The 17,277-nt window shown below is 34.6% G+C and overlaps 2 protein-coding genes across 10 annotated transcripts in view; one reads left to right on the top strand and one right to left on the bottom strand.

Annotated features, from left to right (window-relative positions):
- The window catches only part of LOC111049946 (dystrophin), a 322,297-nt gene that overhangs the window by 5,423 nt on the left and 299,597 nt on the right, over positions 1–17,277 (top strand). For all 9 annotated transcript variants that reach the window (XR_005570482.1, XR_005570483.1, XM_039421224.1 and 6 more), the window contains exons 2-4: positions 3,985–4,045; positions 10,433–10,566; positions 11,862–12,069. Coding sequence is in view for 7 of the 9 variants with exons in the window: in XM_039421224.1 (XP_039277158.1) it covers positions 3,985–4,045; positions 10,433–10,566; positions 11,862–12,069 (403 nt within the window). In the remaining 2 variants the exon portion in view is untranslated. The remainder of the gene's footprint in view (positions 1–3,984; positions 4,046–10,432; positions 10,567–11,861; positions 12,070–17,277) is intronic.
- On the bottom strand, positions 4,175–5,891 carry LOC120349883. The gene is made up of 2 exons (XM_039421231.1): positions 5,732–5,891; positions 4,175–5,084 (listed from the first exon to the last, which is right to left on the bottom strand). Exons 1-2 carry the CDS (start codon positions 5,787–5,789, stop codon positions 4,312–4,314), a joined length of 831 nt encoding a protein of 276 aa, XP_039277165.1. The 5' UTR covers positions 5,790–5,891; the 3' UTR covers positions 4,175–4,311.

Genomic DNA, 17,277 nt, shown 5'->3' with positions numbered 1-17,277 from the left:
ATAAGCTCTATCAACTGCCACAAGTCTCATATCTGTAAAAATTTCAGGAGCTCCGCCCCATCTATGCAAAGTTCGATTTTAGATTCTCAATTATCAGGCTTCAGATAAAATTTAAACAAAAAATTTTGAGTGGAAAAGATTAAGCATGAAAATCTCTACAATTAATGTTCAGTAACATTTCCACCTAAAATTGAAAATAAGCACGAAATTCGAGAAAATGTTAGAATTTCAATTGCAAACTGTTGGTAACTGTTGATTCTATTAAATTATTCACTATGAAGAGATAGCAGACCTCGTATGATTTTGTTGATCCCAGCTATTGATAGCATAAATGGTGGCACACCATTGAGCCGCTATTCTTGACTTTGAAACTCCTGAGAGGCCAAAATAAGTACCTTCGTCCGAGTACGTTTGACAATTGGAAAAATAATTTCAATTATTTCTGAGAAACGTTCTCGCTTTCACCACCTACTCATCTTTTGAAACAAAAAAGTTTCCAGCATGTCGAAAATTTCATGTTTTCTGCTCGAAATGTCTCGACATTGACGAACATAATCCTTAATTAAAAAATAACTATGGGTCGGATAAAAATGATCCTGACACCAATAGAAAGGAGACATTTTCCCCGTTAATTTGATATAAAATTATTATGCATTACGACGCCCCATGATTCTGTGAGAAGTGATATTCGAAAGAAAAACAATTCTTTGCGATGTTTTCAATTTTATCATAAAAGTTGAATTTCCTTTTAATCCTTCAACCCTGAAACTTTATCAGTACTACTAGGATATCGGGGATGATATTCTACATCCAATTCTGACGTTGGATTGGAAATTTGAGAAAGTTGCAATTTAACACGATTTGGCAACCTTGTAATTTCTTCGGATGGAGGGCCAAGTCTCAACTTATTTTACACAAACTATATCTGAGCAAACACAATTAAGTTATTGTTTTGGAGTAGATGAAAAGCCAAATAGATGTCATGAAATAATTGTTTGGAGTCAATCTGAATTTATAATTTATAGTTTGCAAGTTTATTTTGGAATAAAATTGTATCAGAATTATGCGTAAAAAACTAACCTCATTTTACGACTGTGACTTGACCTAGAAATTAATGTTCAAGTAAAATAATACAAGGATTGTCTTGGAATTTATATTCCAATCTGAATGTTATTAATCCATGTCATATTCAACATATTAATATAACAAAAATAAATTATTATTCCAGTTTTTTTCAAAACAAATACGTTTTCAAACTCAATAGACTAATGAAATGTTTATTCCAAAATAACTGGTTAGGATCAATGATCAATAATAGCATAACGTAAAAAGAAATGTTTATTCATTCATCTTTCAAAAGGTTGAGTTCTGCTTTGAATAGGCCTACAAAGAAATCGAAACGTATTTTCACTAAATAATTTTACAAAATAGTTTGGAGAGCATGTTCATTTGAATTATCCCGCTGCAATCAGCTGTTTTCGTTTTGCTATAATGCCAACAATACAGCAGCAATATTGTGAATTTCCCTCATGTCTACTACATTAAAGTCCTGCCTCAAATAAGTTGAGAACTTAATAGACCCCGGAGTTTAGAAGATAAAATCGTGACTCAGAAAGTCGAGCGCTTATTTTAGTCCTGGACTCTGTAAGTCCAGAACTTATAGATCCCGAGCTCAGAAACCAGCCCTTAATCTTTTGTTTACGAAGATAATAAGCTGCAATATTAAACAATCTGTAAAGGCGACCATTTCGTGAGTCAGAAAAACTGATGTATGGATGCGTATGGTCAGGATGGTACATACGCACTGACGGTCTGTCGAGCTCTGTAACCGGTCTGAAGCTGCTGCAATAGTCTTAGGGAAATGCGTAAAAATGTAGAATTATACATAAAATTGAAGAGAATTTAATGTTATTATAAGCTTATAATTAGCATGAGTTTTTCCAATAGTTTTTTAAAAAGTTATAAGAGCAAAATTAGCAAACAATTGGAGGCAAACGTGTTTTTTTTAAATGTCTCACACCTTCAAGAGCAGATATTTCGAAAAATATAGAAGATATAGAAAAAGTTGTGAGATGAATATTGGAGGAAATTTTGTATTGAACTGTCAGGTTCGTAAAATACATAGTTTTCGATTTATATGCGAGAAACCAAAAAAATGTATTTGAACAACCCTCACCTCCTTAGCACAGGGGGTAGGGGTGGGGACTTTTGATATGTTTATTTCCTTACTTCCCTTAACAGAACTGCGGGATCAAAAATTGTCTTCCAAACTTTTCCCTCTATAACATTTCCTTGACTGGACTGCTACAATATTCATCTGTTAATCTTTTTCTATAGATTTAATAATTTGTGACATCCGCTCTTGAAGACGTGACATGTTTGAAAAAATCACGTTTGCCTGCAATTTTTTACTATTTCTGCTTTTGAATTTTATTTTCAAATTGATGAAAAAATCCATGCTGATTATGAGCTTATAAATAATTGAATTATCTTTAATTTGGTGTATAATTTCACAATTTTACGCATTTTCCCAGCACTGAGGTCAACGTTTTGGAACATACCATATATTTACAAAAAGATTTTGTTCCTTTAGAGGAGGAACAAAAGAAGATCTCTTGATAGCAACTCCAGATTCAATAGCCTATCTGAATGGACTTGATATATGTATTTGAACAAAATGTTTTTAGTTACCATTTATGTTTGTTTTTTATGTTTATTTTTATATCTTGAGACAAGGGATCATTCCCATAAATATTATGATCCTGAAGAAGTGAAGATGGAAATGAATACTGATTGATGTCTCAAAAGCCATACGCTTAATAAATAATACTACCAGATTGAATGGATCTTGACACATGATCACATTATATGTTTGTCAAGTTATGTTCAATCTAATAGAATTTATAAGGACGGATCGTACGTTCAAAAATCAATATGTGTGGAACTGGCTGAATAGCAGGGGGACCTAGCACTGGCCCTTGGGAGACACTGCTTCCTCCTCTCATTTAGCACCCATCATACTACTAATAACCTGACGTTGGTTCTCCAGATAGCTCTCCAACATGTTCAATGCCTGTCTCTGTACACCATATCTGGACAGCTTTGAACCAGACTTGATGTGGCCTGCAGTCAAATGCCTATGTGAGGTCGCACAATATCAGGTCCATTGATTCACAATGAATGGTTTTACGATGGAAGGCCTTAAGAATGGTTTCTATCAATTATAGCAAGGTAGTGGTGGTTGATCTACCCTTTCGGAAACCATGCTGCATTCTACCCTTCAGTATTAAATGTGGATCTGACAAAATCAAAACTGTTTTTTTTTTCAATAATGTAGAATTTCTACATCAATGCATATTTTACAAATTTTATGAATAACACAGCTTTATCAACTTGAATCTTTGCTTTTAATTACTACTTATTAATACAACCGTACGCTACTTAATTTTAAAAAATTTATATGCATTTTTAGGGTACAGTAAGTACCGAGATAGTAAATAGGGTTCTTCTATGTGCTGTGCTACATTTTAAAGGCCTAATATTATGCTAAAAATTTTATGATATTATGTGTTGGAAATAAATTTGTCTCTACTGCATATTGATTCTATTATTCTATTATTGTTAATTTTGAATGATTTATAAATATCCGTTCTTAGGTGCTTGCCGATAGCTTTGGCTTAGTATGAACGGTTCAGGCATATGGTTAGTGGCTAATCACAGAAATTCTATTTCTACTTGACAAATTAGAGATGTCGCTCGATAACCTCTAGTTTGTGTCTTGGAATAGATTTCACTTTTTGTCTCTCAGTATGATTATGCCTTTACATCTGATTCAAATAATCGTCACGCAACCGTTAGTTAATATTGTCATGCATGGCTTAAAAGTTGAAATAATATAAAATAATTTTTATGTTTTTTTTTTGTAGATAAGTACATAAGAATCATTTAGTATGATATATACGTCATAACTCAATCTTTTTTCAGATAGCTCGAGAGCTCCTTGGGAAAATGTAGATAGTAGATCTGAAGCATCATATTATGTTAGGTAAGTAGATAACTCGTTAATGTTCCTTTGTTCCTAAGCATCTTCTTCAATAACTTGTAAGTTGAGAAGGATATTGTTTCTTCAAATGTTTAAGATCATTCAATAAAAAAACCTATTTTACTCATAATTTTTAATTTACCTTTAAAAAAATAACACTACACATTAATTTAAATATGGCAAGTTTTTTTTTAATTATTATATCCATTACACATACAGATAATCGAAAGTAGTTTTTTTGGATAAGTGCAAAGTCAACTTTATTGTTATTATTTAATCAGGCTGTTATTCTCTTGATTGGTTTCGAAGTGTGGAATCTTATAGCTCATAGACCTATATTTTCTTTGCTGCTCATTGATCTGCTTTGGAGGTATACTGGATATTGATTTTAGTGCTGCATTTTTAATAGATTTTTCAAATGTTTCTTGCACTTTTGAAAGATTAGATAAAGAATCGATTGGGGTTTCATTGCTGAGCATAATAGTTCTGTAAATTTTATGGTCATTTACTTTATCTCTTCTGGAATGTTTCTTCATGTAATCTTGGAAAGCTTTGTTTGGTATTGTACAGAACTTCACATCAACTGTCTCCGTAGCTGATTGAGATGCACATCTATGTGTTGTGCTACATTTTGCTTCAGATATATTTTCAGTGGATGCAGATTGCTTGGTTCTAGAATTCCCTCTAAACTCAACTTTATTTGTAGCAGTAACTTTTCTGCCCTCCAGTGGATTTTTGTTTGTATCATTATATTCTTTCTTGTTCATTCCTGTTGGTATTGTGTATTTCATGTTTCTTTTTGAATTATTGTTTAATATTTTATCGGATTGCTTAAGAGCTCTTGTGGTTAGGGTTTGTAGCTCTTTGACAGATCTGCTGGGTACATATTTTGATGTGATTTGATTTCTTGGATTTGCAAGTGAGGCTAGTCCTTCTCTACTTCTTATGCTATCTAAGTTTGCTCTTTCAAACAGTTCTGATGCCATCATAGATCTTCTATCCATTTCTTTAGACATCATCTTATCAGCTAAATTACTCGTCCCTAGAAGCATATTAAACATTTGCAGGGGTTACAGTTTTTCCATATCGAATTGGAGGAAGAAAATTCTATGTCTCAAGTACTTAATTTTATTACCTTGATTACAATTTTATTTTATCAAAATGATCAATTTATAAATATTTTTTTATTAATTTTTAATTACCTATAATGATGTATAGTTAATATGAACTTGTTACCGTACTCCAATATAATAAAATTGTAAATTACAAACAACTTATTTCAATTATTGAAAAATAATAAATAATAATATATAGCTTATATATTAGTAAGTAGTAATATGTAATATAGCCTATATAGTAATACATAATATATAACCAAATAAATATAATATATTTCTCTTTGTATTATGCTATTAGTTATTTAAACGGTTGTCGTTTTTTATTCTACAAAAGTGTCATAAATAGTAAAACAAAATAGGGCTGGAATGTTTGAAAAAATTGAAAATTTTTATTAATAGGCTTTTAACTAATCTACATTATTATTAAGTCCACTACTAATTTTTTGTTCATTTTCTAAATTGATAATTTATACAATAATAATAGACGGTTCTAGTAAGAAGCTTGAGCCTATTACCTAGTGAGGTTACAAATTATTTTTTCAACTAAAAGGCTTTGGTTAATGAAGCCTACCTTCTCTTTTTTGAGAAATCTTGTTTGATTTTGCAAAAAATTCTTTATATTGAAACATTATCAACAAAATTATTTCAAATGCCTGTTTAAATTATTCGAACTTGGACTATAATTTTTCAATAAAATTTTAAACTAAAATTTTTTATTCGAGTTTGTTATTCTTCATTATCGCCATGCTTAGTTTCAATCACTATGGTAACTGAAAATTTTCACATGATTCTAATTACCTATCTCCCTTCCAGAAATTATTTATACTGTCTCAAAGAAAACGTAAAAATTGATGAAAGTTATAAGATTTTTACCATTTGTGATGCAGATTAGATCTGTGTACGTTTCCACTTCAACACAGAGTTTTCTTGAAAACGTGTTATCTTTTCCCAAATATAGTAACTCCTAAATTGAATGGACAATCCTATCTTCAGTCAGTTACCACAATGCTAGGTACACATCTCGCTTGTGACTTAATTATTTGTTTCTTGTTGTAGTCTTATTCATTGTTGTTTACCTGGGAATTGACAGATTTCTTCCCGATCAGTGGGAATTCGACGGTCTACGATGCTGGTATGTGTGGTCATCTATGTTCTCTGCTAGTGCATAGTAGGGCCTCACGGTTAGGTATCTTTTCAGACTTCTAGCAAAGACAACGTAGATCTGTATTGTCTTGAGCTCCTTGGGCAGAAGGTTGAAGAGTCGGGCCCCAGAATAGGCCGGCGAACTGCTGGACTGCTGGACTGTTCTATTTATGGTGTTGTGGGCATGTCTATCTCCCCTCAATTCTGATCTACTCCTCAAAGCCAGGGTTGATACTTCTTATATGTGGAGTGAAACAACTGTGAGTACTTAATGCTGGATGAAGAGCGCCCTTCAGTGATCCATCATCCCCTTTTTAGGGCCGGTTTCCGAGCTCGGGATCTATAAGTTCTGGACTTACAGAGTCCAAATAAGTCTAAAATAATATAAGAGTCTAAAATAAGCTCTCAGGTCTACGGGTTTATGTTCTAAACGCCGGGGTCTATTAAGTTCTCGACTTAACTGAGTCCAGGACTTTGGAGGGGAATTCTCAATATTTTGCTATTGTATTGTATTGTTGGCATTAGGCCTATAGCAAAACACCTGATTGCAGCAGAATAATTCAAATGCTCTCCAAACTGTTTTGTAACAATTATTTTGTAAAAATACGGGTCGATGTCAAACGAGGCAAACGACAGAGGGGCCTGCGACAGTCGAGACCAGCGACGGTAGAGACCTGCGACATTCGAGGCCAGCGACGTTAGAGGACTCCTGAAAAAGTGGCCTCAAATGTCGCCTGCGTTAGGCGACAGTTGAGGCCTCTCTAATTTTTGCACAGCCCCGACAGTCGATACCTGCGACCGTAGAGGACTCCTGAAAAAGAGGCCTCAAATGTCGCCTGCGTTAGGCGACAGTTGAGGCCTCTAATTCTTGTACAGCCCCGACAGTCGAGACCTGCGACCGTAGAGGACTCCTGAAAAAGAGGCCTCAACTGTCGCCTGTGCTAGGCTCATCCAGAATGGCAGACAGCACCAAAAGAATTATCATTTAATTAGTATGGATTTACCAGCAATTGAATAATATATTATATCCAATCATTCCTTCCATCTTATGAATAAGTATTGCAACTTTACAACTGTAAATATACCTTAGTTGCTTCTTCATAAAAAACGAAAAAGAGGCCTTTTTCCATGAAGGAAGTTTTCACTATTTGGTTTTCAACAAATCAGATGTTATAATCATTACAGAATGTATTTCATAACATCTATTATACACTGGATAAAGATGCACTATTGACCCATTAGTACAGGTACAGTCTGATAATTATCGCAGTAGGATGTGTCCTCAACTGTTGTCTATTGCAAGCGACTCTCTAATTTTTGTACAAGCCCGACAGTCGAGACCTGCGACATTCGAGGCCAGCGACGGTAGAGGACTCTTGAAAAAGAGGCCTCAAATGTCGCCTGCGTTAGGCGACAGGTGAGGCCTCTTCAATTTTTGAACAGCCCCGACAGTTGAGACCTGCGACCGCAGTGGACACCTAAAAAAGAGTCCTCAAATGTCGCCTGCGTTAGGCGACAGTAGAGGACTCTTCAATTTTCGTACACTCCCGACAGTCGAGGACTGGAAAACAGCCCTCTACTGCCGCAGGCCTCGACTGTCGCGCCCCCAAAAATACCTTTTGATTTCTTTGTATTGTGCAGATCTATAAATTCAAAGCAAAACCTAACCTTTTGAAACATGAATAAAAAAATAAATATTTTATTTTACATTATGCTATTATATATAATTGATCCTTGCCATTGATTTTGGAATAAAAATTTTAGTATGCTACCTATTGAGTTGGAAAACGTATATGTTTTGAAAAAAGTGGAATAATAATTTATTATTTTTATATTATTATTATTAATATGTTGAATATGCCATTGATTAATAATATTCACATTGGGAGATGTGATGATGGCTATTCCAAGGCAATCCTTGTATTATTTTCCTTGAACATTTCTAGGCTATGTCACAGTCGTTAAATAAGGTTAGTTTTTTACGCATAATTTTATGAAAAACTTCATTCCAAAATAAACTTGCAAACTATAAATTATGAATTTAGATGGACTAATTCAAATAATTTAGGTACTCCATGACACTTATTTGGCTATTCATATACTCCAAAACAATAACTGAATTGTGTTTGCTCGATTAAGTCTAGAACTTAAATTTAAACCCTACCCCAGTCGAGGGTTTAAAACTACACCGTTTTAAGTTCTGGACTTACCGATTTTAGAAAAATCCTTAACTCGGAAAGAAGTGAGAATCTAATTCAAGTCCTGGACTTATAATCCCTTCACTCAGAAAGCAAAATTATAAACTCCAGGGTCTAACGTGATCACCAAACACCAGAGTCTATTTGAGTCCTCGACTACGTTAATGCTTTGACTCGGAAAAACAATTTTCTGACTCCAGAGTTTAAAGCTGGTTGAACTTAGCTAAATCCCGAGTTCGGAAATCGGCCCTTAGAATTGCTCTCAGTGCCTTCTGATTATTTTATGGTACGTTTATTTTTTTTTTGGTATAATTATTATCATATGGAATCATATCGTTTGATAACAATCAATTAACCACTATGAAACCATAACGTTCCATATGAAATCACTTGAACTCTACTCTAGAACCATAACGTGACATTCAGTAAGAATACTCTGCAGTATGAATGTCAGAGCAGCAATAGAATTTGAATCACCTTGGATTCTGCAATCCATTTCAAAACATCGCTCGATTTAAAAAGGCTTGATTAATAGTTTTGTACAAGACTTACAAATTAATATCAGTCCTAGGCTAATTTTTTATATTCAAAATGGAGTAATAGAGAATTCACCAAGGTTTTTACTTTTCAGTAATCAGGCACCCCAAAAATACGCTTCCTTTGTATTTCCATCCATAATTTTTTTTAAGTCACCATCTTAATTATAATATTCACTTAAATGAAAATTATATTATTCAATTTCCATTAAATATTGTCAGTAGTAAGTATTATCAGTAGTTTCGAGATATACGCTCTTAAAAGTGTAAAATTGTTGAAATAACAGCTTTTAATCCTATTTTTTGATATTTCAGGGCCTACAACTCTCCAACAATGCATCGTAAAAATGAACGCTCACCGTAGATTTGTAGAGCTTTGTTTTCTCTTCAATTTGATGTATTATTTCACTACTTAATGTTTTCCTTCTGTTGTTATAGCAGATTCAATGTGGGGGTGAAATTTTCAACTCCGCAACAAGTGTCAACTTAGCAGTTCCACACCTTCAATAGACGGGCTAGAGATGCGTATTTTGGCTATGTTTACCTCCTAACTAGTCTTCATTAAGCTACAAAGTCAAAAGTTGTGTACCAGATGTTCCAGACCCAAATTTCATTGTCAAGTGATCAATTGTTACAAAATTAAAATTTCACCCCCCACATTGAATCTGCTATAACAACAGAAGGAAAACATTAAGTAGTGAAATAATATATCAAATTGAAGAGAAAACAAAGCTCTACAAATCTACCGTGAGCATTCATTTTTACGATGCATTGTTGGAGAGTTGTAGGCCCTGAAACATTAAAAAATTGGATTAAAAGCTGTTATTTCAACAAGTTAACACTTTTAAAAGCGTATATCTCGAAAACTGTTGGAGTATGACAAAACACCACGGAACAAAATAATATTGTAGAGAATTTATCAAGCTTCATTTCTCAATAGTTAGTCATGTCGATTGAACGCATTTTCTCAAGATATGAGCGTGTAAGGAAAACATTGAAAAATGCAACTCTTAAACCACCCTCATCCCTTTAGCACAAGGGATAGGGGTGGGGACTTTTGATATGTTTACCTCCTCACTACCCTAAACAGAACTGCGGGGTCAAAAATTGTCTTCCAAACTTTTCCCTCTATACCCTTTTTTGAGCATTCATTGCCTGGACATTCATTGACAGCTCCAATTGATGAATTATCGTACAATGATGTCTCTCTTTGTGTCCTTTTGTCCCTAGTTTCATATGCTTGTCCAAGATCACTCGTCAACCAAAATACAACTCTCTATTAGCAAAATTTTACAATTGTAAAAAAATTGATTAGGAGACTGAATTTGAGTTTTAAAGAGTCTTAATTTTATTAGTAGCCTACGTTCTACATTTAATACAAGCTAATATTTTCAGCAAAAGAGACATGATGCCATCTTACAATTCCAAGTTCTCCGTTATTCAAGATGCTCTAAACGAATGCAACAGTATCAAGTATGCAGCTTACCGAACAGCAGCGAAAATGTGTGTCCTGCAGCGAGCTCTGGGAAGTGAGTAGATCTGCTAGGATTATTGTAATGCTAATACTATCTTGTTGTCATTATTATGGTAAATTGCATGTTTAACGCTTCAGTCCATTGTTTGATGAATAATCACTGGTATAATTATATTTTTCATGGATTTTTGACCATTTAAAACTAAATTTGAAAAATTGAAAGTCTATCTTTATTGAGATTTTTTTCTTTCTTGTCTTGTCACCATTCTAATGTTGCTCTTTGATGAAGTGAGTAATCATGTGTTGAGTGTGATGTCTAATAGCTTAGATGAGATACTGTGACCTGCTCTCGGTACTGTTGTTGGAAGGGTGACTGCTTGAGACCTTCTTCATTAACTGTACATTAATTTTGAATTCTGACCACAAATCTTATCATCAAACATGCACAAGTATGAAGCTTATGTGAGCACCATCCTCAGCAAAACTGAAATATTGTTAACAACAAGGCCAGCCTTTAAATTTACGATTCGTCGGACATTTTCGACTGACGACGAATTGGTACTGAGACCGACTTCTAACGCTAGTTCTGCCATCATTTTCAACTGCAATCGAAAATAGGAACGCTCCGACCTCCGACACAGGTGTGCAGTATTTATGTGCTCTTGCAGTTCAGCTGTTACAGTTCGCCTATCAGTCGAAATCGTCCGACGAAACGTGAAGTTAGTGGCTGGTCTTAGTAAGACAACATTATTGGGCATAAGAATTCTGAACAAAACTACAAGTTCTCAGTTTTGGTGCTGACCGAGATGTCGTTAATCACGAAGTAAAATACATTGTAATAATTATGTATAACATTACATTCTACATTAATGTAAAATGTACATACAGTACTTCTAATGGAGCACGAGCTCCGATGCAGAGCAGAGCAGAGCACGAGTAGGGCGGGCCGGCCTACCCCTACATACTAGTGAGAAATATTTGATCATGGCAAGCAAAGTATTGTGATTGTCATTTTTGAAAATTAGTTCATTTGCTGAAATTATTTGTCCTGCTTTGTCTAGGTTCTAACATTCTCAATGAAATAAATGTATTTAGTAACTGACGAATTTTTTTGAATAATTTTATTTTATGAATGATTGATAAATTACTTCTCTAGATTTTCATTTCTGATTGTGTCATTCTAAAATTCATATTTTAACACACAGCGGATGGAATTGTTGTTAATAGCCGTAATATTTTTATCAATTTTCATAATCTATTTTAATTTCCATGATTCCAATTTATATTTTTAGTTCTTGAACACGAATTTTTCTGCTTGGGATATTATTAATATTATTATCTGTGTTTCAGTGGAGCATGTTCGTTTGAGTGTTATCGCTGGAGTTTTCCAGAAACATGGCTATCAAGCGACAGAAAATGCACTGCTCTTGGACTGCACGGAATTGGATGCTTTGCTGTCTGATGTATTTTTCGCCGCTTCCAAAGAAACCCGCCAATCTCTGGACCTTGAATACTTGACAGAAATGACAGTACATTTCTTGATCAGCTCGTTTGACAAGTAATTTCCAAATTTATTTCTCCTGGTGATAATACAACAATATCTAGTAGAATACCTCGATCTCTGAAAATGGTAACGTTGCTTACTATAGTATATATAAAACAAGTTGAGACTTGGACAAAATATCAGTGTTGGCAAAGTGTACGAAATTTCAAACTTTTCATACAAGCCCATTTGACTGAATATTCAATTCGACAAACAGTTTATGCAGAGTTGTCTATTTGAATACATTCAGTCATATGCGCTTGCATGATAGTCCGGGTGCAAATGTCATTCCGTCGTCATTTTTGGGTAACAGCCGTGGAAGATGTCTCAATTTCTTCGTTAGGTATAGCATAATAAGGATCGTGATGATGATAAGTCGAAATCACAGGCAAACACCTCGGAAACAAGATGGCCGCCAAAATTTTTAGGGTTTTGCTATATCGCTTCTATTTCAATAACCGTTCAAGATATTTAACCGTTTTTCTAGACGAAAATATTTTTAAAACCTTCCTCTACAATTTTTTTTTTTAATTTTTCTCTAAAACGCATATTTTTTTAGTTATAGCCTTAAACTGCCCAAAAAACGTTTTTGGGCAGTTTAAGGCTATAACTAAAAAAATTTGCGTTTTAGAGAAAAATTTTAAAAAGCAAAAATTGTAGAGGAAGGTTTTAAAAATATTTTCGTCTAGAAAAACGGTTAAATATCTTGAACGGTTATTGAAATAGAAGCGATATAGCAAAACCCTAAAAATCTGGCGACCATCTTGTTTCCGAGGTGTTTGCCTGTGATTTCGACTCACGATCCTTATTATGCTAGACCTAACGAAGAAATTGAGACATCTTCCACGGCTGTTACCCAAAAATGACCACGGAGTGCCTTATTCATGACATTTGCTTCCGAACTATGAACAGATTCAAATTTCTCACATTTTGGCAACACGTTTATCTTCTCTTAGTATCAACTTATTTTATACAAAAAATAGCTAAACGTATAGCTTCAGTCAGCGCTTGTTGAAAGCATTGCTATCAGCTGCAACCTCTACCGGGATGTAATAGCGTAGTAATTATTTTGAACAGTAATTTTCGATTATCTGACAGGCTGAAACTAGACTTTGTTGAGGCCTATTTATAGAAGGTCCTATATTAATCAACGTTGCAAATTTGTTGTGCATGGCATTACTAGAAATGACTGTGGTGAAACTGATAATATAATGAGTCAAACTACACTATTCTAAGGATTGAGTACCCATAGAACTTATTTTATAGTCATTTTCTATAACAGATCGTGGAAAATTAATAAATTTAGAAATATTACCATTTTGCTTGACTACTGAGAGATGAATGAGCAAGAGCAATGCTATGGAGTCTGGCAAACTTTTCGAAGCTTTGAAGGCATTGGTGTAGAGAATAATAAAAAAAACTCATTCTTCAGTGTTCAAACTGTGTGTTATTTGTAAGTAGCCATTTTTGCGAACAAGAGCCCAACAATAGAACATGAGAATCCGAGTTTTGCACTGAACGAATTTTTTAGTGTTGGAATACGCATTAGCAATACTGACCAACAGTCATAATTTGCATTGATTGCTATACCAAAATTATATGCATACTAAAAATACCGATTACTTGAAATCTATGTTTTGATAGTACACAGTACTACCAACTGTGTCTACTTCTGACCTCCTCCATCATATAAATTGTGTTACGCCTGTTCTATGAACGATGATGTTTTATTAAAGGTGACCTGAAGTTTATTCAATGTCCGCGTTTGAAAATATTGACAAATCAAAATATTGACAAATCTTCTTGTTGTTTGTACCCGAATTATTATTATGACTTGTCTATAAATAGGTGACTGAATGAATAAGATTGATCATTAGGGCTGAATGAATAAAATCACTTATATGCTAAGCATATTCAAATACTGTTGATACAGAAACAAGAAACGAATAACGCATGAGGCAGTCGAATTTCATGATTAAGACCGTCTTCTCTCCCAAACATATTTCTTACTAGCAGGTAACCTGTGTACCGCAAGGGTCTATATTGAAAACTTGACAAACTTATAACTTGACCTACTGGACTCTTGGAGAATTAAAATAGGCCTATCATACTCTGTAAATAAAGAATCATACAAAATGACAAGTTAATCAGTCCCGTAGTTCTGACGCTCAGACGCGCATGACACCTCAAGGATCAAAATTTCAAACTCTTTTAACTTTTGACACAATGCTCGGATCTCATCGTACTGCACTTTATTCTTTTCGGCTTGCCAAGGCGAATCAAAATCATGCATCATAAGCCTAATTCGGTCGAAAAATGTAAAATTTATTGTTGAGTGTACTTAAGCCCATATTCTCATACCCAAATAATGGCCAATTTCTATATTCCCAAATCTAGTAATGATAAAGTGTTCTCCCTCTCCCCACTCCAATGAATAATACTTTCGATTCCTATTCGAACGTTACAGAAGATTTTTGAAATGCCGATTTCAGTTTTTTTTTATTTTTTCGTGATTCTACTGTTAATCAAGAGTTTCTAGAACGAGTCTGATCCATCATAGAAACTCACGATTGATTCCAAATTGTGAATAATTTCATCCTCTACGAGCTCAGGTGCCTATCATCTTGAATAACTCTTTCATTTCTTAGAAATGCCAAGACCGTTGATAAAGTATGAGGAAATTCATCTAGTATATCTACAATTCTTGGATTTTTTTCAACAATCGAATCTCTCTTTACGAACATTTTTTTCCATTAATCGTTTACAGAAAATGAAAGAGAAGATTCTATTGTACATTTCAAGACCAGGAAATGTTTTTTATAATAACGGGTTACCGAGATAGATACATAGCTTTGAATATAGAAATTGGTCATTTTTCTGTGTTTTGAAATACCGGTTGAAGTACACTCAAAAATTAATTTTACATATTTCGACCAAATTTGACTTATGGTGCATGATTTTGAACCGCCTTGACGAGCCGAGAAGAATTGAGTATAGTACGATGAGATCATACATGCACAAGGAAATTTTGCATAAAAAAATTGGTTTTGGACTTCTCTCATGTATCCAAATAATATATTAAAAAATCAGAACTACAATATAATATTGCAACCTTTTTTATGTCTATATTGACTGGACTAAACGTGTATAAGCCAATTCTTTCCATTATTTATTATTGATGCTAAGAATAACTTCTTCAATTGCTTTGATTTATAACTGCAACGGGTTTAAGAGAAGTTAATGTCAGTTTACTTAATTTGACCGAGCGAAGTGCGGTCTAAGATTCAATTCGACGAATTTTCATTTGTCTTTATGTATTTATATATTATTTTATTATGTATTATGTATCTATGCTACAACGCAGCTACAGATTTTCATGAAATTTGAAGAATGTTCGTTTACGAATTGCGTGTTTATGTATAGGCTATGTTAAGTTTTTTTTTTAATTTTGCATTTCAAGTATAATATGAAAGGAAAAGGAAATGTTCAATACTGTGATATATTGTTTATTGTTTTTGAAGGGACGGATTCAAGGATCCAAAGGTTCAAAGAACCCCACACGTCAACCGTAGCTTATTGTGTTCCCAAATAGTATGTTAGTTAGGCAAACCAATACCTGTGTCCTTTACAAGAACCAGGAGTTTTTCCCTATACTAACATTCCATCCATCATCTGGTTGCAATCCAGTGTGATATGCTTGGCAGACTTCAGACTGATTAGTCCTCGTGACCTACATGAGCTCTTCTCCTGGCCTTCTGTGTAGTGGAAATACTGAGGAAGGGGTGGCCAAGTTGCCTCTAGGGCGCCCTGCCACCCTTGACACAGCCTCAGCCTATTGACCCACATCTGTGCCTGGAGTTTCACGCATTACTGGTCTTTTGTATTTTTCTTTTTGCCCATCCGAAATTTCGCAGGGTCAAAAACCTCACCTCTCCCAAGAAGTTTTACCTGATTGGCCGCCCTTCTTTGAGCAGTGGTGACTTTTGGCCTCTCCACCCACAAACTCGTGACCTACGTGAGTTCCATTCCTGGCCTTTTTGTAGGTCCTTCCGCTGAGAGAGGGGACGCCAAACTGCCTCTAGGGCGCCCGGCCAACCTCGACTCAGCCTCTTGACCCACATTTGTACCTGGAATTTCACCCATCTCTGGTATTTTGGGTTTTTCTTTTTGTCCCTCCGAAACTGCCCTGATGGGGCAGATCCCGTGGGTTTGAAGGCAAGGCAACTTCTGGAATTGCCTTGGGGTCCCTTTTAGTCGCCTCCTACGACAAGCAGGGATACTGTGGGTGAATTCTGGTTTTCAACACATTCTTGAGTACGATGTTCGACTCAAAGCTCCCCCAACCCACAGGGGGCTACTGTGATACAGGGGGCTATAATAACTAGTAGTTCTGTGAACAGTAAACCTAGCGCAGTCCTAGATCACAGCCTCGTCTAGTACTTTTTTAGTTCAATTCACTTTTGGAAATTACAACCACTCGTTTCACAAAATGTTATTGTAGTAGGGGATTTAAATACCGATTTTGCCAAACAGGATAAAACGACAGAGGAGAGGTTCCTCTTATTTAAGTTTCATACAGTATCAAAAGGTGAGTTGTCAGAAATAATCAACAGTTTGAATAATAAAAAAAAAACAGTAGGATTGGATGGGGTCTCAAGTAAAATTTTAAAAGAATGTAAAGATGTAAACTGTGACAACGAGATCTTTCGGCAGGTCCGCCATCTTCCTGGTTGTACTCATAGACAAGTAGAAGGATTGGATGGCAATTTTTAGTGTGCTGTTATTGGTGTCTATTGGGTTTGGTATGGCTGAGAATGTAATCAAAGCGGATGTGGAATTTTATGTTGGTTTATTCATTTAATATGAATATTGCTTTTAAATTGGGTATATATTTCAAATTGTTTTATTGTGTCTAGCTCTGGTAATATGTTTTTTTATGTGTATGATTTGTAGGTCGGTATTTATGTTTGTACAGAATATGCATTTGCCGACCACCTAATTCAAGAAAATCACAAACATAAAAACCGACCAATAAATCATACACATAAAAGACAAAGGATCAGAGTTAGACATAATAGAACGATTTGAAATATCGGCTACACCCAATCTAAAAGTTGAGTAATTATGAATAATTCTACAGTGATTTTCACAGTAATATGAATTTTACTAGCAAGAACCCGTGCTTCGCAAGGAACTACTTTAAAACTTGACGTAATGAAATTT

Source organism: Nilaparvata lugens, chromosome 2 (assembly GCF_014356525.2).
Source record: "Nilaparvata lugens isolate BPH chromosome 2, ASM1435652v1, whole genome shotgun sequence".
Lineage (NCBI taxonomy): Eukaryota > Metazoa > Arthropoda > Insecta > Hemiptera > Delphacidae > Nilaparvata > Nilaparvata lugens.
The sequence above is the reverse complement of the archived record's forward strand: the minus strand, read 5'-3'. Positions and strand labels throughout refer to the sequence as shown.

Bases quoted from the DNA above. Each gene is read 5' to 3' on its own strand.
- LOC120349883 (XM_039421231.1), bottom strand. From the start codon at position 5,789: ATGTTTCAATATAAAGAATTTTTTGCAAAATCAAACAAGATTTCTCAA. The intron at 5,085-5,731 runs GTAGGCTTCATT...ATATGCTTCTAG, and splicing joins GATTTCTCAAAAAAGAGAAG to GGACGAGTAATTTAGCTGAT.